Consider the following 20,683-nt stretch of genomic DNA (forward strand, 5'->3'; position numbering starts at 1 on the left):
GGAAAATTTGAAAGCATGCTATAAAACATGCGTTGTCGGAAATTCCGACAAATGTCTGATGGAGCGCACAAACAGTCGGATTTTCCGACAAAACCCTGCCATCACACATTTGTTGTCGGAAAATCCGATCGTGTGTATGAGGCTTAACTCTGCACTGTGGCCATAGATCCACCTTGGGATAATACGAGCCCACCCCTGTGCTGAAGGGATTTTTCCTTTCTCAGCCAGGAGTCGCCACTACAGCAGTTTTGCAGATGTACATAAAAATTCAAGATGATCAATAACGAGCACTTAGATATTGAGCAAGTCTATTGTAGCCTACGTAAATAGCATTTTTATTTTTTACACAAATTTAAAGAAAAAAAACAACAGCAGTCAATGGGGAACGTGTGTAAATTTAATAAAACGAAACATCGCACACCGAAATCATGACTATGTACAACGTGGAGGTGTGGGAAAGCAGCAATGCAGGATGGAAGGAATGTGTCTGTTGGTTGCCGGTGACTTTTACTGCAGTGATCAGGAAGGAAGGAGGTGGGGGCGGGGAATCTGAGGTCACAAGAGAGATGTCACGGGGCTTCATCCCACTGGTCACAGCGTTCATAGTTCCCAGGAAGAATTACACGGAGTCTGGAGCTCCATCTGTTGTAAGAGAGAAGAAAGAAGAAAACGTAATTGATTGTGGAGGACATGTTAGGGCAAAACTGCTGACTCCGTCTTATGTGAAGGTTGGCGTGTTTTATGTGAAGGTTGGCGTGTAAAGCTGATCTGTTTTATCAGCCTTTGTGTGAGGGGAAAAAAAAGGAAATATATTTTTCATGCAAGATTTAAAAACATTGCTAACCAATCTACCATTTTCTTAATAATTAGGAAGCAAAAAAAAAAAAAATTAGGAGCCAAGTAAAAAAAGTTAGTGATTATAAACCTTCGGGTTTTATTTTTTTTAAATGACAAACATGTCATACTTCCCTCCACTGTGCAGCTCATTTTGCATAGAATGGCCCCGATCCTGGTCCTCTGGGGTCCTCTCCCGGGGGGTTACTGTGCGGGCGTGCTCCTGCGCCCAGCATTTGCATCCATAGACACGAAAGCTAGACCCGGCCCTGCGTCATTAGATTTGATTGACAGCAGTGGGAGCCAATGGCTGCACTGTTACCCATCTATCCAATCAAGAGCCAGGACCCCGTGGGGCTCAGGTAACTAAAATGGGGGGGGGCCGGTCACTGCCCTTAGTTTTCACCTTAAAAAGGGGTTGTGAACCTACGTGTTTTTTCACCTTAAAGCGGGGGTCCACCCAAAAATAAATTTTTAGCATTACATTCAGCCGAGTTGTCCTAATGACAATCGGCTGTTTTTTTTCCCATACATACCGTATTTCACCTCCCCTTCCGGGTATGTCTTCTTCGGGACTGGGCGTTCCTATCTGATTGACAGGCTTCCGACCGTCGCATACAGCGCATCACGAGTTGCCGAAAGAAGCCGAACGTCGGTGCGGCTCTATACGGCGCCTGCGCACTGACGTTCGGCAACTCGCGACGCGCTGTATGCGACGGTCGGAAGCCTGTCAATCAGATAGTAACGCCCAGTCCCGCACAAGACATACCCGGAAGCAGCGGTAAAAATACGGTATGTACGAAAAAAAAAAAAAAAGCCGATTGTCATTAGGACAACTTGGCTGAATGTAATGTTAATTTATTTTTTGGGTGAACCTCCACTTTAATGCATCCTATGCATTGAGGTGAAAAAAACACCTTGCAGTGTCCAGCCCCCCGCTTCACTTACCCGAGCCTCGAATTTCCGTGGGCGTGTCCCCGTTGTCCTTCTCTCCTTAAAGTCCCGGCTTTGATTGGATAGATTGATAGCAGCACAGCCATTGGCTCCCGCTGCTGTCAATTAAATCCAATGACACGGGCGCCGGGGCAGAGTCATACACTTGGCGTCTGTGGACGCCGAGTGTATGACTCAGGAGCGCGTCTGCAAGGTAACCCCCTTGGGAGAGAGCTTCCCAGAGGGGGTTATCTAATGCAGGGAGGAGCCGCTGTGGGACCCCAGAAAAGGAGGATCGGGGCCACTCTGAAAAACGAGCTACACAGTGGAGGCAAGTATGACTTTTTTTTTTTCAAATAACAAAACACGGGAACCTTTAGAGTCACTTTAATACATAGGATGCATCAAGGTGAATAAACACGAGGGTTTACAACCCCTTTAAAAAAAGCTCTTATTATTAGCATTACTATTAAAACACAAAAATAACGGACTACGTAATTTTGGGAGAGTCCACATCTACACCGAATGCAATATATTCACTGCAGTCTCTGAAAACGGCTCGCTCAGCTGTAAAAATGGCCCTGCTGCCACCTTGCACTCCACAGAGGGGAAAATTAAGGATATACCAGCCAACTCTGCACTAAATCAAGGCCAACTACAAGCACTGCAAGACCAAGAATGCCAGAGAGCCTTTACCTAAATGAAAATATGGATCGTTGAACTATGCGTTTTTTGAATTCTAACTGCTCTGTGCAGTGCGAATGGGTGTCTGATTATAAATGGCACACCAATGCACTACAACCAACATATACCCTTTTATAGTGGGAATTGTGCCAAAAACTATTTTTTCCTGCTTACACTCCCACTCAGATCAGTATGGTACCTTAATGGACTGATGAGATCACAGCTCGTCATGATCCTCTGGTTGGGGGATTTCAGCAGGTTGCTGACAGGCGGCCGGAGTGTAGAACTCCATGAGGTATTCACATCGACTTGGCTCCGACGTGGATGTGACAACTGTTTCTTTACCACAGAGCAATTTCACCTGCAAGAGAAAAATGACATTTGCATGTCTTCTGCCCCTTTTACACTTGTGCGACTTGGGACTGCAAAGTCGCATAACAAGCCGTTCTCCATGATTTACAATGATAACCATTCATATATGTGCGACTTCAAGGTTGTGCCGACTTCAAAGCAGTGCCTGTACTACTTTGGTCCGACCTTCATGCGAGTTGAGGTCCATATACCTCAAGTTTACACAGGCATTCCCTCAAATCGCGGACGCGATATCACAGTAAAATTGCGGCAAAATCTTGCGACTTTGAAGTTGCAGTAGTGTGAAAGGGTCCCAAGTCTGATCAAACATCACAACAGGATTCCTATTGGGGGCGGGGGGAAAATGCCTCCTCATATGTTCCCCAGGATTCCGACTGACTACAATGCTGCCAAGGGGGCAGTACACGTGTGCCGTGACTACAATGCTGCCAAGGGGGCAGTACACGTGTGCCGTGACTACAATGCTGCCAAGGGGGCAGTACACGTGTGCCGTGACTACAATGCTGCCAAGGGGGCAGTACACGTGTGCCGTGACTACAATGCTGCCAAGGGGGCAGTACACGTGTGCCGTGACTACAATGCTGCCAAGGGGGCAGTACACGTGTGCCGTGACTACAATGCTGCCAAGGGGGCAGTACACGTGTGCCGTGACTACAATGCTGCCAAGGGGGCAGTACACGTGTGCCGTGACTACAATGCTGCCAAGGGGGCAGTACACGTGTGCCGTGACTACAATGCTGCCAAGGGGCAGTACACGTGTACCGTGACTACAATGCTGCCAAGGGGCAGTACACGTGTACCGTGACTACAATGCTGCAAGATAGATGCACTTTTATGATGACATCAAACTTGCCATGTGCCTGCATTTATAAAATGACAGCAATGCTGTTACATAGCTGTGCAGAATAAGCACAAGATATATGGCGTATGTGACCAATCCAGTAATGACGCAATACCCTGCACTTGGGTCACAGCAGGCAATGATAAAACAACGCTTAATTGGCCAGCAAGCCAACATGTTACTCACATCATCCTTCCCTAGTGACACTCACCAGTGTGGACCGGTTGGGACCTTGCCAACAGCCTGTGCCCTGGTCATACTTCATGGCACTAAATTTGTCGTTTTCTGTTCCGGCCCAGGTATTCCAGATTCTGTGAATATGAAGTCAAAACAAAAACACGTGCTTACAGTCACGTTTACTAGAAGGAGCTTAGGAGCCAAATTACAGCCACTAATAAGTTTCACTAATTACACTCAAGAAGCAAATAAATGCTTTATTTTGCAGCACAAAATTTATTTACACCATTTGTCTCTAGACAAGGCAATTTGTCCATGTCCTATGAGTTCAGTTCACACCAATGCATTTTGCGCAATTTTTTAAAAAAAGTAAACTGCGTTGCCTTGTAACATCACACCAGTGGGCATGAGTTAAAGGAAGCATAACACGCTGCTGGTGTGAATGGGCACTAAAAGGGCAGGAATTGTGGGTCTAATGAGTCTGAATTGTGTTCCAACACAAGGGGCTTTTCAAAGTTATTTTTTACTCAAAAAATGGCATACAAATATTGATGCCATTGACTCCTTCATTGTTTTCACTTTTGTATAGAACAGGGATATGCAATTAGCGGACCTCCAGCTGTTGCAAAACTACAAGTCCCATCATGTCTCTGGGTGTCATGCTTGTTGCCGTCAAGAATCTTGCTATGCCTCATGGTTCTTGCAACAGTTGGAGGTCCGCTAATTGCATATCCCTGGTATAGAATCACACAGTAGCAAGTATCTTCTATAGGCAGAATAGAACCGTGTATAGAAAGCTACCATGAACAGCAACCAATCAGCTGGCAGGAACTCACCCCAAATTGGTCTCTGATCCTCCAGCCTTCGGCTTCTGTGTTACACGGTTAAACGGACAGAGGCGATAAACGTACCTAGGAGGGAGCACAACGTGAAGTACACATACAGGGAGATCTCAAAAAATTTGAATTCAGTTCAAAAAGTGAAACTCATAGATTACACACAGAGTGATATATTTCAAGCAGTAATTTGGGGGGGGGGGACAGAGCGAGAGAGAGCCAGCGAGACAGAGCGAAAGAGCCAGAGAGACAGAGAGCCAGAGCCAGAGAGAGCCAGAGCGAGCGAGACAGAGAGCCAGAGCGAGCGAGACAGAGAGCCAGAGCCAGAGAGAGCCAGAGCGAGCGAGACAGAGAGCCAGAGCGAGCGAGACAGAGAGCCAGAGCGAGCGAGACAGAGAGCCAGAGCCAGAGAGAGCCAGAGCGAGCGAGACAGAGAGCCAGAGCGAGCGAGACAGAGAGCCAGAGCCAGAGAGAGCCAGAGCGAGCGAGACAGAGAGCCAGAGCCAGAGAGAGCCAGAGCGAGCGAGACAGAGAGCCAGAGCGAGCGAGACAGAGAGCCAGAGCCAGAGAGCCAGAGCGAGCGAGACAGAGAGCCAGAGCGAGCGAGACAGAGAGCCAGAGCCAGAGAGCCAGAGCGAGCGAGACAGAGAGCCAGAGCGAGCGAGACAGAGAGCCAGAGCGAGCGAGACAGAGAGCCAGAGCGAGCGAGACAGAGAGCCAGAGCGAGCGAGACAGAGAGCCAGAGCGAGCGAGACAGAGAGCCAGAGCGAGCGAGACAGAGAGCCAGAGCCAGAGAGCCAGAGCGAGCGAGACAGAGAGCCAGAGCCAGAGAGCCAGAGCCAGAGAGCCAGAGCGAGCGAGACAGAGAGCCAGAGCCAGAGAGCCAGAGCGAGCGAGACAGAGAGCCAGAGAGCCAGAGCCAGAGAGCCAGAGAGCCAGAGCGAGCGAGACAGAGAGCCAGAAAGCCAGAGAGCCAGAGCCAGAGAGCCAGAAAGCCAGAGCGAGCGAGCCAGAGCCAGAGAGCGAGCCAGAGCCAGAGAGCGAGCCAGAGAGCGAGCCAGAGACAGAGAGCGAGCCAGAGACAGAGAGCGAGCCAGAGACAGAGAGCGAGCCAGAGACAGAGAGCGAGCCAGAGACAGAGAGCCAGCCAGAGACAGAGAGCCAGCCAGAGACAGAGAGCCAGCCAGAGACAGAGAGCCAGCCAGAGACAGAGAGCCAGACAGAGAGCCAGCCAGAGACAGAGAACGAGCCAGCCAGAGACAGAGAGCGAGCCAGCCAGAGACAGAGAGCGAGCCAGCCAGAGACAGAGAGCGAGCCAGCCAGAGACAGAGAGCGAGCCAGCCAGAGACAGAGAGCGAGCCAGCCAGAGACAGAGAGCGAGCCAGCCAGAGACAGAGAGCGAGCCAGCCAGAGACAGAGAGCGAGCCAGCCAGAGACAGAGCGAGCCAGCCAGAGACAGAGCGAGCCAGAGAGCGAGCCAGAGAGCGAAACAGAGACAGAGAGCGAGACAGACAGAGAGCAAGACAGAGAGCGAGCCAGAGACAGAGAGCGAGCCAGAGACAGAGAGCGAGCCAGAGACAGAGAGCGAGCCAGAGACAGAGCGAGACAGAGAGCGAGCCAGAGACAGAGAGCGAGCCAGAGACAGAGAGCGAGCCAGAGACAGAGAGCGAGCCAGAGAGCGAGCCAGAGACAGAGAGCGAGCCAGAGACAGAGAGCGAGCCAGAGACAGAGAGCGAGCCAGAGACAGAGAGCGAGCCAGAGACAGAGAGCGAGCCAGAGACAGAGAGCGAGCCAGAGACAGAGAGCGAGCCAGAGAGAGAGCGAGCCAGAGAGCGAGCCAGAGACAGAGAGCGAGCCAGAGACAGAGAGCGAGCCAGAGAGCGAGACTGCACAGACACAAGCACATATTCAAATGTGACATGCATACAGGAGCATTGATGCAGGCAGCGTGTGTTTGGATCGGTGTTCCCGCATTATAACATATCCACCTCCATAGGCAGTCTGCACAGACAGTGGATATCAAACCTCATCTGAATGAGGCCAAAGCAATTAGAAGAATGGTGTGTCTAAACACGAATACTTTTATTGCATACATTTATTGTATGCAGGATCATCTTTATACAGAAAATACCATTGTGTTTCAATTGTAGGAGGCCAATCTGTCTTTCTTGACAAAGACCGGTGTCCAACTGAATCAGAGGCGTAGTGGCAAGGCCATCAGAGATAAAACAGTTTTCTTCTCTTTTGTTTCAGCGGTATTATGCATGTGCTTACTGCGCGGTTCCGGTGAGTCAACAACCATGACCCTGGTGAATGCATTACTGTTTTTTTTCTTCCTAACCAGTCCATGCCTTTAACTTTATACAGGTCTTCAAACATTACTGTGGGACTATCAAGTCCAACAGGACTACCAGGCTAGTACGAGCAGGGCCCTTTGATCCCTCCTGTATTGAATTGTATTGTAACTGTACTGTCTTCCCTGATGTTGTAAAGCGCTACGCAAACTGTTGGCGCTATATAAATCCTGTATAATAATAGTACAAAGATTTATACAGCACCTAATAAGTGGAATTAGTCATTGCCTGTGCAGACATTACCATTAGATTTACTAAAACAATGTTTTAGAAACAGAAGGAAATGTTAAATGTTATTTGGTCTAAGCTGGAGATCAGTGACCTGTCGATCGCAGCCAGATGACGGGTAGATCGCATCCCTGCCTTGCTGCCCATTATGAACTGATCCTCCCACATATGCAGTTTGACGCAGATAAGGAATATACCTAGTGTGCAGCAAGTTAATCCCCACCAGTGCTCCTCTCGCATACATCCCAGGCGCTTGTATGTGGGTAAGTGTGGGTGCCCCTGGAGGACGTCAACCTGTGATGAAACACGTAGGGCGGAGCGACGAGCTGATGCCTCAAATTCCCATGTGTCCCAGAAGGACGGGTTTGTTTGTGTGTCAGCCAACACACCAAACTTAAGGCGCATTTGTTCAGTTGATGCTGTAAGTGCAATATTTTATATTACAATAAACGTTTAAAGTTTTTTTTTTTTTTTTTTTCACTACGTGGAGCAATTTTTATAATTTTTTGTGGAGAATTATGGTGACAAGTGGCGTTCCAGTGCAGGAGAGTTCCTTGATTCGGGGGAAAGGCCTTGGCTGGGTTTTAAGCCATAAGCGCAAGTGACACCCCTTGTAATGAGGGGTCTACAGGAGCTGGTAAGCGAAATTTTCAGCTTTTGGTGGAGACACTGATGCACAAGATCACTATAAAAGGTGGTGGATGGTGGAGACCCTCACCAGGATTATAGAAGATCATTACAACACTTGTGGACTTTCTTGATAATATAATAATTCTAGTTTTGCTCATTCATATTTTGTTTTCACATTTTTATTATTTAGCTTAATACTATATATTATTTTTATGTTTTTGAACAGTGTTTATGTCCCACAGGAGAATTGCAGCGTAATAAAATTTTTGTTGTGTTCATGAGGTAATATAGTAGTGAATTTTTTTCACTTGTTTGCTTGTATGTGACATCACATGGGAAGAATGAGAGGACCACTGGCAGGGATCAGCACGCCATGGGAAAGAGCAGCAGTAGTGTGTGGCCACAGCTTCCTTCTTTGCCCTGTTGTGACCCTCCTGTACACATATCCCTGCCCCACCACCAAAAATAGCACCTGAAAACTGCCTCTTCTGCAGCCCCAGTGCTTTCACACGGAAGACCGAAAAAAAAAAAAAAAAAAAAAAAAAGTCATGCAAGCAGCATCTTTGGGGCGGTGTATACACCACCCCTGCCCACTGAAATGAATGGGCACCGCTGCTGAAGCGCCATCAAAGCTATTCGGCAGCGGCACTTTGAGCACTATTAACCCTTTCCTCGGCCGCTAGTAGGAGGTTTAAAAGCTCCCTGCTAGTGCCGCTATAACAGTGGTAAAGCACCACTAAAGCTAGCAGTGCTTTACTGCCAACTCCCCCCACCCCAGTGTGAAAGGGGTTGTTCATAGAGCATCTCTGAAACAGAAAAAAAAAAAAAAAAGACAGACAGACAGACGTTCTGGTGTATACAAGACAAAGAAAACTTTTTCTGTTTATCATTGTAGTTACCTGCGTTTATCCATGGGGGAAAACAGATTACTGCACTTAGTGTATAAAGACCTTTAGAGAAAACCGCCGAACATGGTGATCTTTGATCTCCTCCATGTTGTTCCGGTAGATCTCCACCTCTCAAAAGGTTGCCTACCTCTGGGTCTATATATTGGTGGTAACTCACGCCAAATAAATTGTTTTAAATAAAAGTCGAAAATAGAAAAGCTGCTACCCAAAATAATCAAGTGATTATACAGTGCAAAAATATATATGGTGCGCTGGTCAATCAATAGTAATACATAATTAAATATAAATTAATATACAAAATACTATAACACCTATTAATAGTGAATGATCTAGCAAAAAAGTCCAGGATTACTAAGATGCTGATATCTGTAGTGCTCAAAAGTGAATGGTGCCAAAACATATAAAATTGATAGTGAAAATAAAGTACAATATAAGCATAAGTGGTTGGAGGTAATTATTCTCTTAAGTAGTCCTCGATTGAAGAAAACGTGCTTCCAATCAAACTATAAGTCCACCTTCACCATAATGCTGGCTTACACCCAAAGTGAATGAATAAATTGGCTCCTTACCAAATGAAAATGCCCCCTATTTTGATATCAAAAAGGAGGACATTTAAGGCTTGTCACAGGATCACCTGTAGTGGCAAATACGTCCTAGCAGCAGTAACAGTTGCAATCAATGGAAATCCGATGAGTGCATGCAAAATAAAATATGGCCAAACATAGTGTAACTTTGTTTAATGAATGCTAAAAATAATGTACAGAGGGAGCCAAGTGGCCGCTTACTTTAAGGGGTGCCTCAAACCCGGCACTGAGGCTCAGTAGCATAGGGTCAAAATGCAGGCAGTGACAGGTAGAATTGCGTGGTTGGGCGGCACCCAACCACGCAATTCTACCTGTCACTTCCTGCATCCTCGATCACTGGCTCCGTTCATCGCGGACGTGGAACGCACGCTCGGGACACGAGCTGAGCATCCAATCGCCCAGGATCCTGCATTTTGACCCTATGCTACTGAGCCTCAGTGCCGGGTTTGAGGCACCCCTTAAAGTAAGCGGCCACTTGGCTCCCTCTGTACATTATTTTTAGCATTCATTAAACAAAGTTACACTATGTTTGGCCATATTTTATTTTGCATGCACTCATCGGATTTCCATTGATTGCAACTGTTACTGCTGCTAGGACGTATTTGCCACTACAGGTGATCCTGTGACAAGCCTTAAATGTCCTCCTTTTTGATATCAAAATAGGGGGCATTTTAATTTGGCAAGGAGCCAATTTATTCATTCACTTTGGGTGTAAGCCAGCATTATGGTGAAGGTGGACTTACAGTTTGATTGGAAGCACGTTTTCTTCAATCGAGGACTACTTAAGAGAATAATTACCTCCAACCACTTATGCTTATATTGGACTTTATTATCACTATCAATTTTATATGTTTTGGCACCATTCACTTTTGAGCACTTCAGATATCAGCATCTTAGTAATCCTGGACTTTTTTTACTAGATCATTCACTATCAATAGGTGTTATAGTATTTTATATATTAATTTATATTTAATTATGTATTACTATTGATTGACCAGCGCACCCACCTATATATATTTTTACCCCTGGGTCGAAGCTGAAGGTGAACACCTTGTGATGTGTCAGAATTATACACACATTGTATATTTCTATGATTTCTGAACACAGACTATGACCTTATAAGTTCTCCATTAATTAGCACATACATAATTAGACAGCACTAGAAATTCCACGGGCACCAAAAGCTACTCACTCAGGGGTTGAAAGCTCATAACATTGTCCATAGAGGTAGGAAAATTCTCCCTGGGATCCAAAATCCAGTGAAATCTCCTTCTCCAGATTTCTGCAAAAAATTTAAAGATCAAATGGATTAATAGCTTGCCTTCGAAGTTATTGAAACAAAAAAAAACAAAAAAAGTGCATGGCTAAATCAGCCACCCAGGAGCTGGGTTACTGTAATAAGGTATTACAGGGGGAATAAGACTCAGGGGCTGGGTTACTGTAATAAGATATTTCAGGGGGAATAAGACTGAGGATCTGGGTTACTGTAATAAGATATTATAGGGGTAATAAGATGATCAGAAGCCGGGTTACTGTAATAAGATATTACAGGGGTAATAAGACACTCAGGAGGTGGGTTACTGTAATAAGATATTACTGGGGTAATAAGACACTCAAGAGCCGGGTTACTGTAATATGATATTACAGGGGTAATAAGACACTCAGGAGCCGGGTTACTGCAAAAAAGGACACCAAGTGCCAACTATAAGGCCTCATGCACACAAAGTTTTGGAAACTCTCCTAAAAGCCTTCCTCCTGCACGTTTACAAGCGTCAAGCGTTTGGGTGTTAACTCATTTAATTAGCTCATAGAATATTAATTTATTTAGGCCAATGAAATGAATTGATGTCCAAGCACTAAACACATCTAGTTTTAAACAAGCATTTAAATGCGTTTACAAGAGTCAAGCCCTTTCAAAACGCTGCTACTTCTGGGCGCACTGGCAGTGTTTTTTTTTTTTCTGCCTCTAAAAGACCGCCACTAAATGCTGCTAAAAGCCTATGTGAGCATGGACACATAGGCCATCGTGGAAGGAGAAAGAAAAACCATACATATCAGACGCCCCTAGAAACCGCTGCAAAAAAAGGGATTTTTATTAACAGCTTACCTGTAAAATCCTTTTCTTGTAGTACATCACGGGACACAGAGCAGCATAGCCATTACATATGGGTTATATAGTGTACCTTCAGGTGATGGACACTGGCACTCTCCGACAGGAAGTTCCCTCCCTATATAACCCCCACCCATAGTGGGAGTACCTCAGTTTTGTAGCAAGCAATATGCATCCCAAAATTCCCCATAAGAGGGGTGGGAGCTCTGTGTCCCGTGATGTACTACAAGAAAAGGATTTTACAGGTAAGCTGTTAATAAAAATCCCTTTTTCTTTATCGTACATCACGGGACACAGAGCAGCATAGCCATTACATATGGGATGTCCCCAAGCAATGCTCCATGAGGGGAGGGAGACAACCAGAAAAAAACAAACAAGAGGTGCCACCGGACAAGAGGAGATTAAACTGCGGCCCGCAGTACCGCCTGCCCAAAGGCTGAATCAGCGTTCCTCCTAACGTCCATTTGATAAAATTTTGCAAATGTGTGGACAGATGACCAGGTTGCTGCCCTGCAGACCTGAGCCATAGGGACCTGGTGATACGCTGCCCAAGAGGCACTTATAGCTCTAGTGGAATGAGCCTTAACCGATAAGGGTGGACTCTTCCCCTTCAGGCCATAGGCCTGAATAATCGTCTGCCTAATCCACTTAGCAATAGTGGCCTTAGACGCTGCCTGGCCCTTCTTGGGCCCTTCCGGCAGAATGAATAAGACGTCCGTCTTACGAATCTGGGCTGTAGCTTCCAAGTAAATCTTTACAGCTCTAACTACATCCAAGGAATGTAGTAACCTCTCTTCCTTAGAAGAAGGCTTTGGAAAAAATGATGGAAGAATCACATCTTGATTAAGGTGAAAATTTGATACCACCTTAGGCAGGAAGGACGGAAGCGGCCGCAAAACGACCCTGTCCTTATGCAATAATAAATAAGGTGCCTTACATGACAAGGCTGCCAACTCCGACACCCTTCTGGCGGATGCCATGGCCACCAGAAACACTAGTTTCCTAGTCAAAAGGACCAAAGGGATCACGGACAAGGGCTCAAAGGGCTGGCTTTGCAAGGCCGATAGAACCAAATTTAGATCCCAAGGATACAGGGGAGCTTTAATCGGGGGATTCACCCGAATAACACCTTGTAAAAAGGATTTCATTAAGGAATGGGCAGCCAACGATCTCTGGAAGAAGACCGACAAGGCAGACACCTGCCCCTTGATTGTGCCGACCGCCAAACCTTTTTCCACTCCCAACTGTAAAAACTCCAGGATTCTCCCAATAGTATATTTGCGGGGATCCCATTTCCTGGTTTCACACCAGGTAATATAGGCCTTCCACACCCTATAGTATATTAACCTGGAAACTGGTTTTCTTGCGTTTATAAGGGTAGAAACGACCTGCCCTGAAAGGCCTCTGTTTCTGAGAATCAGGGACTCAGCCGCCAGGCCGTTAAATTTAGGGCCTGTAAGGCAGGGTGGTAGAATGGCCCTTGTGAGAGGAGGTCCGGACGTAGAGGGAGGACCCAAGGCTCCTCTACGGTCATCCTTTTTATCAAGGAGTACCAAGGTCTTCGGGGCCACGCTGGGGCCACTAGAATCGCTGGCTTGCGTTCCCTTTGAATTCTGTGAAGAAGACGGGGTAGCATCCGTATTGGAGGGAAGGCATAGATTAGCGCAAACTGATGCCAAGGACACACCAAGGCATCTGTCCCGCAGGCCAATGGATCCCTCGTTCGAGAGACAAAGTTTGCTACTTTGGCATTGAATCTGGACGCCATAATGTCCACCTCCGGAGTACCCCACTTCCGGCAAATGACCTGGAACACTTCGGGATGGAGGGACCACTCCCCTGGGGACATCTGTTGGCGGCTGAGGAAGTCCGCTTGCCAATTGTCCACCCCGGGGATAAAGATAGCTGAGATGCAGGGGACATGGGCTTCTGCCCATGAAAAGATCCGATCTACCTCCCTTTGGGCTGCCTGACTCCTGGTGCCACCCTGGTGGTTTATATAAGCTACGGCAGTGGCATTGTCGGATTGTACCCTTACTGGGGAGCCGTGCAGAACCTCCGTCCAGCCCAAAAGAGCCAACCGAGCTGCTCGGATCTCTAAGACATTTATGGGTAGGGCTGATTCTGCCCTTGACCATTTCCCCTGTAGGGTTAAATCGTCTAGGACTGCACCCCAACCTGATAGGCTGGCGTCCGTGGTTACTATCCTCCATGAGGGGGGATTGAACGATCTTCCTTTCAGAAGATTTTTTGTGACTAGCCACCAACACAGGCTCTGCCTTACCGCATAGGGAAGGGAAATGGGAAGATCCAAGGCCTGGAGTCTTTTGTCCCAGGCCGTGAGAATTGCTCTCTGTAGCCTCCGAGAATGGATCTGGGCATAGGGCACTGCCTCGAAGGTGGCCACTAGCTTTCCCAACAGGCGCATGCAGAGGCGTATAGATGGCCTTGTGCTGCTTAGGACTATGTGGATTAACTCCCTTATCGAGTCCACTCTGGACTGGGGCAGGAAGATCCGTTGTTGTCTTGTATCTAAAATCAGACCTAGATACTCCAACCTTCTTGTGGGCTGTAAAGCCGATTTGTCCCGGTTTAGAACCCAACCCAGGGACTCTAGGCAGTTTACTGCTAGCAACACTGCCCGATTTAGACCGGCCGCTGAGTGGTCGACTACCAGAAGATCGTCTAGGTAGGCCATGATCAGAATGCCCTGTTCCCTTAGGATGGCTAATACGGGGGCCAGGATCTTCGTAAAAACCCGAGGGGCCGTGGCTAGTCCGAACGGAAGAGCCACGAACTGATAATGCCGATAGTTTAGGGCAAAACGCAGATACCTGTAATGGCCTGGGAAAATCGGAACGTGCAGGTATGCGTCCTTTATATCGATGGAGGCCAAGAACTCCTTTCCTTGGAGGGCGGCCACCACCGAACGAATGGACTCCATTCGAAAAGACCGGACTCTTAAAAAGCGGTTTAATAACTTTAGGTCCAGAATAGGCCTGACGTCGCCGTTTGGCTTCGGGACAACGAAGAGGTTTGAGTAAAACCCTTGTCCTTGCTCCCCTGCTGGTACCTCCATAATCACTCCTTGAGATAGGAGTCGCTCTAGGGCGGACAGAAGCGATGCCTGTCTCTGAGGGTCGCCTGGAAGTCTTGACGTTTGAAAGTGAGGAGGGGGGAACTCCCGAAACTCCAGCTTGTACCCCTGAGTTACTGAGGACAGAACCCATTGGTCGGTAACTTGGGCCCCCCACAACTCCGAGAACAACCGGAGTCTTCCCCCCACTCGAGAGAGTGGGGGCGCCCCTTCACAAGGCTGCCTTAGGGGCAGCCTTAACCGGCTTACGGTTCCAGGGTCTCTTGTTCCCCGCAGCTTGCCCCTGGGGCCTGTTTGCAGCTGCGCGTCCAGGAGGCCGTCGATACTGCCTAGAGAATGAGGGCCCTGGAACTGGAGAGGTTGGGCGCTTAAAAGAGGGACCTCGGAACCTTTTCTTAACCGGCAAAAGGGTGCTCTTACCACTAGAGATCTTTTGAATATATTTGTCAAGATCTTCTCCAAACAATCTCTCTCCTTGAAAGGAGAATCCTGTAAGGAGCTTTTTGCAGGGGGTTTCTGCAGACCAGTTCTTTAACCAAAGTAATCTTCTCATGTGAACCAAATACAGGGATAGGCGGGACACCTGTTGGATTGAATCCTTGATAGCGTCTACCGCGAAACATAAAGCTCTAGGTAGATCGGCTAAGTCCTGAGCCTGTTGAGCCGGAAGGTCCTTTAGGGCCTGCTTGGCCTGGTCTTTTAAAGCCTGGCAGACGCCAATGGCAGCTACAGCTGGCTGGACCACTGCCCCCGCTGTGGCAAAGGATGCCTTCAGCAAGGTCTCAAGCCTTTTATCCACAGGATCTTTGAACATGTGAATATTGTCCACCGGACACGTTAACGCTTTATTGACACATGATATGGCTGCGTCAACAGTGGGGACAACCCATTTCCTTGAAAACTCCTCCTCTAAAGGGTACATAACTGCGAACCTTTTAGGAGGCAAAAAAATCCTGTCTGGCTTAACCCAGTCCTGAAATATCAGGTCCTTTAATAAAGGATGGACCGGGAACACCAGGTTGGCTTGGGGCGCTTTTAGGGAGCCCAATGAGGACACAGCGGAGGCCAGAGGCTGAGGCAAAGGCATTTTAAAAGCTGACCGCACCATATCCGTTAAGGACTGGACCCACAATTTTTCTGCGTGAGAAGCTGAAAAAGGTTCGTCTATAGTAGAATCTTCAGAACCTAAATGGTCCAGGTGATCCTCAGCCTGGTCTCCTGTATCTTCCAATTCCTCAGTGGAAAGGACATCTTCCTCAGGAGATTCAAACCTGGGAGACGGGGATCTAGCCCGCTTCTTCCCGGATAAAGAGGCCGTAATAAGAGCGGCCATCCTTTTTTCAAATCCACCCAAGGTGGAGGCTAACATCTCTTCCGTTACATAGGAAGGAGTTGGTTGAATAGGGCCCGCCATAGCACCTAGCAACCCCGATGGCTCACCCAGGGCAGCAACCTCCGGATCCTCCGGGGAGGTAGGGGCAGGTGGATTCTGGGAAATATCCTCCGAGCCCGATGGGGAACCCTTCGGCTTTTTAACACCTTTAGCATTTTTAGCGTTCCCTGCACCCTTAGGAGCCATAATACACAAATCTGAGATACTCCGCTAATATACAACTAACTGTAATAGCTGGAGAAAAACACACATTTAAATAAATGAGGAAAAAAATTTAGGCTAGGGTAATGTTAGACAGAAAACTAAACTTCCCAAAACCTAACAAGAGATAGCAATATTGAGCCCCAAGGGCTTAATCATATCCAAATATTGCTTCCCTTAATGCTGGGCTAAGAGAGTACCAAATGCTAAGTACTCTGACTGCTACTTAGTACACCGGCTTTTCAGAGAAAATATGAGCTTAAACAGCTCTTTAGCAAGGTGTGTACAAAAAAACGGCCACTAGGTGTCAGCATAACATAGGCAAACCTATCCTGCTCAGCTCAGCATCGCTGCTCCGTGTCCCTTCACAGCCTTCAGCAAACTGACAGGCTAAATAGAGTTTCCCCTCTGATGTACAGAGGGGAGGGAACTCCCGAGGGGCGTCCCCCGCCCCTCCACGCAGCGTCGGCGCCTATAACAGTGCGCGCGCGCGCGCTCCCGACGCCGCTCTGCAGGAAGCAGGAAGCAGAATCCATGTGGGGAGAGGAGCCCGGGAGCTGCTGGAGACACACAGACATCAGGAAGTAAGTAATTTAAACCTGACATGCTCCCCTTTACATTTCATGGAGCAAAAACACCTTGTAGCAGCAGCAGCAGTCTATTAGCCCAGCCAGAGGAACAGTATACCTGGGTGTTTGAGCCATCCAGTCATGCAGACTTTGTGGTTTCTCTTTAGCCCATGCACAGAGGCATAAAAAAAAAGGCTTTTCCCCAGAGTCCCCTGTGGGGAGCCCACTGACAAACCAAGTTCCGTAGGCCCCCCGCTTACCTTTCCACGCCGCAGGGTATTGCTCATGCAAGAGGCCCAATCTTCCCCCTTCACCGTGGGTATGGTCATAGACCTTCAGGGACCGGGGTCCAAGTCAGGAACACCACACACCTGGACCTATACAGCACTACTGGCAGCAGGTATCCATAGGTTAAAAAACCCAGTCCTGGAACCCAGAGTCCAGCCCTCCAAGGAGAGGCATTATAGGCAAAACCCCATCCACGAATTGGGGCCCGGGTACCGTCCACTTTGGCTATGAAGCACCTTGGACGGATCCGGTCGGCTGGCCCTGGTCCCCAGGACAAACTGCAGGCACAACCTTCAACGTGCACCAACACCTAAGACACTGGCGAAAAAAACTGAGGTACTCCCACTATGGGTGGGGGTTATATAGGGAGGGAACTTCCTGTCGGAGAGTGCCAGTGTCCATCACCTGAAGGTACACTATATAACCCATATGTAATGGCTATGCTGCTCTGTGTCCCGTGATGTACGATAAAGAAACATCCAGTGTGCATGAGGCCCAATAGAGACAAAAGCCAAAATTCACCTGATTGTATCTTCCATTTCCCTTAAAGATTTGGAAGCAATTTCATACTCAGTACGAACTGCTTCAGCGGCTGCAATAAAACAAAAACACACACACTTTAAGAATTAGTAATTTGGGAGATAGAAAGACAGATTATACACTGGATTTATTCAAAGAGATGCTCACCATCTATTAATTGCTGGGTTGCGTCATCATATGGCGGCATCTCAGACTCCTCCCCCTGAGGTTTACCAGGTGGACCCTGTAATGAAGACAACCAATTATTTCTACATTAGTGCATATTTCCTAACTCTAGATCACAAGACTCTGAGGTGCCTGACAAAAATAAAAAAAAATAAAACGTTGTTTTGCCACAAAAGTCGCCGCCACAAATGTAATCTTTTCCTTCATATACATGGTCTCTGGCGTCGGAGTTCGTCTGTGCTGCCCCCTAGCAATCAGCAACCTTATTTCATGTTTATAGAAAAAAAAAAAAAAAAAGTATTGTAACAAAACAGTGGAGGTTAAGACTACAAAAACGGGGGATGCAACTTCTATTGGGGTAAATTGAGGCTTACATTAGTTGTTACCCAATCGAAAAGATTTACGCCCCCTTCATGACCGGGCCAGTTTTTGTGATACGGCAATACGTTATTTTACCGACAATTGCGCGGTTGTTTGACATTGTACCCAAACAACATTTATGTAATCTCCGCCCCCCCAATGAGGTTTTTGGTGGCATTTAATCACCACTGTTTATTTTTTTATAGTGCTAAAAAAATTCTTTATAAATTTAGGACAATATGTATTCTGCTACATACTTTTGGCAAACAAAATCCCAATAAGCGTATATTGATTGGTTTACGCGAACGCTATAGTGTATATAAACTATGGGACATATTTGTTTATATTGGCAATAGAGAACTGTGAGATGCATATGATCAGTGGGTGCTGGCGGGCACCCACAGATCAGCTTCTGCTGTGAATTTTCACAGAAAAAGGCAGCGAGTGCACCCCTCGCAGGCGGAAACACACATTTTATAAATTTATTAGGGATGCACGATACTAGTATCGGTACTGAGTATTTGCACAAGTGCAAATGCTCCTGATGCCTAATTCAATACCTGGGAATGAAGAGGCGGCGGAGCTCGATCCCAGAAGTCAGAGAACAAGTCCTCAACAGGCTGGCAGTGGCAGCAGGCAAGCTGGCAGGGGCGCAGCCATAGGTTTTGTCAGAATCTGACTGCAGGCTTACTGCGGCCAAGTGCAGGATGTACTATATGGGCATCGCAGCATTTGCAAAATCCTTCCTATGAATAGTTATTGCCTTTATCGATCTCATCATTCATTATGTCAGCAATTGCCAATCAGTGCTGCATTTCAGTGCGCCCATCAGTGCCACCTATAAGTTCAGTGCCCATCAGTGGTGCTCATTTGTGCCTCATCAGTGCTACCGTCACATGATATTTAAAAAAAGTATTGTAATCGGTGAGTACTTGAAAGCATCGGTACTTGTACTCGATCCTAAAAAAGTGCCATCAGTGCAGTGAATATTATATATTCATTTTCCTCAAAATTCTACAAACAATAGAAGAAGTTGGCTTGAAATCATTGCAAAAAAAAAAAAAAAAAAATTTTTTATATATATATATATATATATAAAATATATATAATATATATATATATCACATACATAAGTATTCACAGCCTTTGCGCAATACTTTGTTGAAGAACCTTTGGCACCAATTACAGCCTCAAGTCTTTTTGAATGGTACTACAAGCTTGGCACACCTATTTTTGGTCAGTTTCTTCCATTCTTCTTTGAAAGACCTCTGAAGCTCCATCAGGTTGGATGGGGAGTGTCGGTGCACAGCCATTTTCAGATCTTTCCCGAGATGTTCAATCGGATTCAAGTCTAGGCCACTCAAGGACATTCACAGATTTGTCCCGTAGCCACTCCTTTGTTATCTTGGCTGTGTGCTTATTGTTGCTGTCCTGTTGAATGATGAACCTTTACCCCAGTCTGAGGTCCAAAGTGCTCTGGACTGGAGCAGGTTTTCATCATGTCATGTGCCTTTTTACTGAGGAGTGGCTTCTGTCTGGCCACTCTACCATACAGGCCTGATTGATGGAGAGCTGCAGTTGGTTGATCTTCTGGAAGGTTCTCCTCTCTCCACAGAGAAACACTGGAGCTTTATCACAGTGACCATCAGGTTCTTGGTCACCTTCCTGACTAAGGCCCCTCTCCCCCAATCGCTCAGTTTGGCCGGGAGGCCTGCTCTAGGAAAAGTCCTGTTGGTTCCAAACTTCTTACATTTAAGGATGAAGGCCACTGTGCTCATTGGGACCTTCAATGCTGCAGAAGTTTTCCTGTACCCTTCCCCAGATCTGTCCCTCCATACAATCCTGTCTCGGAGGTCTACAGAATATTCCTTGGACACCATGGCTTGGTTTGTGCTCCGACATGCACTGTTACCTGTGGGACCTCATATAGACAGGTGTGCCCCTTTCCAATCAACTGAATTTACCACAGGTGGACTCCAATCAAGTTGTAGAAACATCTCAAGGATGATCAGTGGGAACAGGAGGCACCTGAGCTCAATTTTGGTGTCATGGAAAAGGCTGTGAATACCTATGTTCATGCGTTTTTTTTTTGTCTTTTATTTTTAATACATTTGCAAAGATTTCAGACAAATTTCTTACACGTTGTCATTATGGAGTATTGTTTGTAAAATTGAGGAAAATAACAAATTTAATCCATTTTTGAATAAGGCTATAACATAATAAAAGCGAAGCGCTGTGAACATTTTCCGCTATGTTTATATATAAATAAAATTAGGGCTTCACTGATACCACTTTAAGACAGAGTACAAGTACTGATACGTTTTTCTTTAATGTCATGTGTCACCAATATGGAGCACCGATTAGGTGTGGACTGTCAGATTTTATTTATATTACATTTTTTTTTTTTTTTACAGATACATTTTGCTTATTTTTTTTGGGGGGGGGGGGGGGTGATTGATGGTTTCAGTCTTTTTTTTATTACAATTCTTTTATTTTCTTATTATCAGCCATGTTGGGGGGCTTTGGTGTAAACAGACCTGACATCTCACCTTTGAGACAGGGAAAGGGACCGAGGACAC

At 46.7% G+C, this 20,683-nt stretch overlaps 1 protein-coding gene across 2 annotated transcripts in view; it reads right to left on the reverse strand.

Moving 5' to 3' along the window:
- Positions 1–375: 375 nt before the first annotated feature.
- The window catches only part of PRKCSH (protein kinase C substrate 80K-H), a 44,389-nt gene continuing 24,081 nt past the window's right edge, over positions 376–20,683 (reverse strand). Inside the window, exons 11-17 of one of the 2 annotated variants that reach the window (XM_040346527.1) lie at positions 17,727–17,802; positions 17,562–17,631; positions 10,574–10,663; positions 4,678–4,752; positions 3,876–3,975; positions 2,651–2,812; positions 376–642 (exon numbers count right to left, since the gene is read on the reverse strand). In XM_040346527.1, the coding sequence (XP_040202461.1) occupies positions 2,669–2,812; positions 3,876–3,975; positions 4,678–4,752; positions 10,574–10,663; positions 17,562–17,631; positions 17,727–17,802 (555 nt within the window). In that variant the 3' untranslated portion in view covers positions 376–642; positions 2,651–2,668. Of the gene's footprint in view, positions 643–2,649; positions 2,813–3,875; positions 3,976–4,677; positions 4,753–10,573; positions 10,664–17,561; positions 17,632–17,726; positions 17,803–20,683 lie in introns of those variants that run through there. The other variant, XM_040346528.1, reaches the window with a different exon arrangement.

This window comes from Rana temporaria, chromosome 3 (genome assembly GCF_905171775.1).
Source record: "Rana temporaria chromosome 3, aRanTem1.1, whole genome shotgun sequence".
In the NCBI taxonomy this organism is placed as follows: Eukaryota; Metazoa; Chordata; class Amphibia; order Anura; family Ranidae; genus Rana; species Rana temporaria.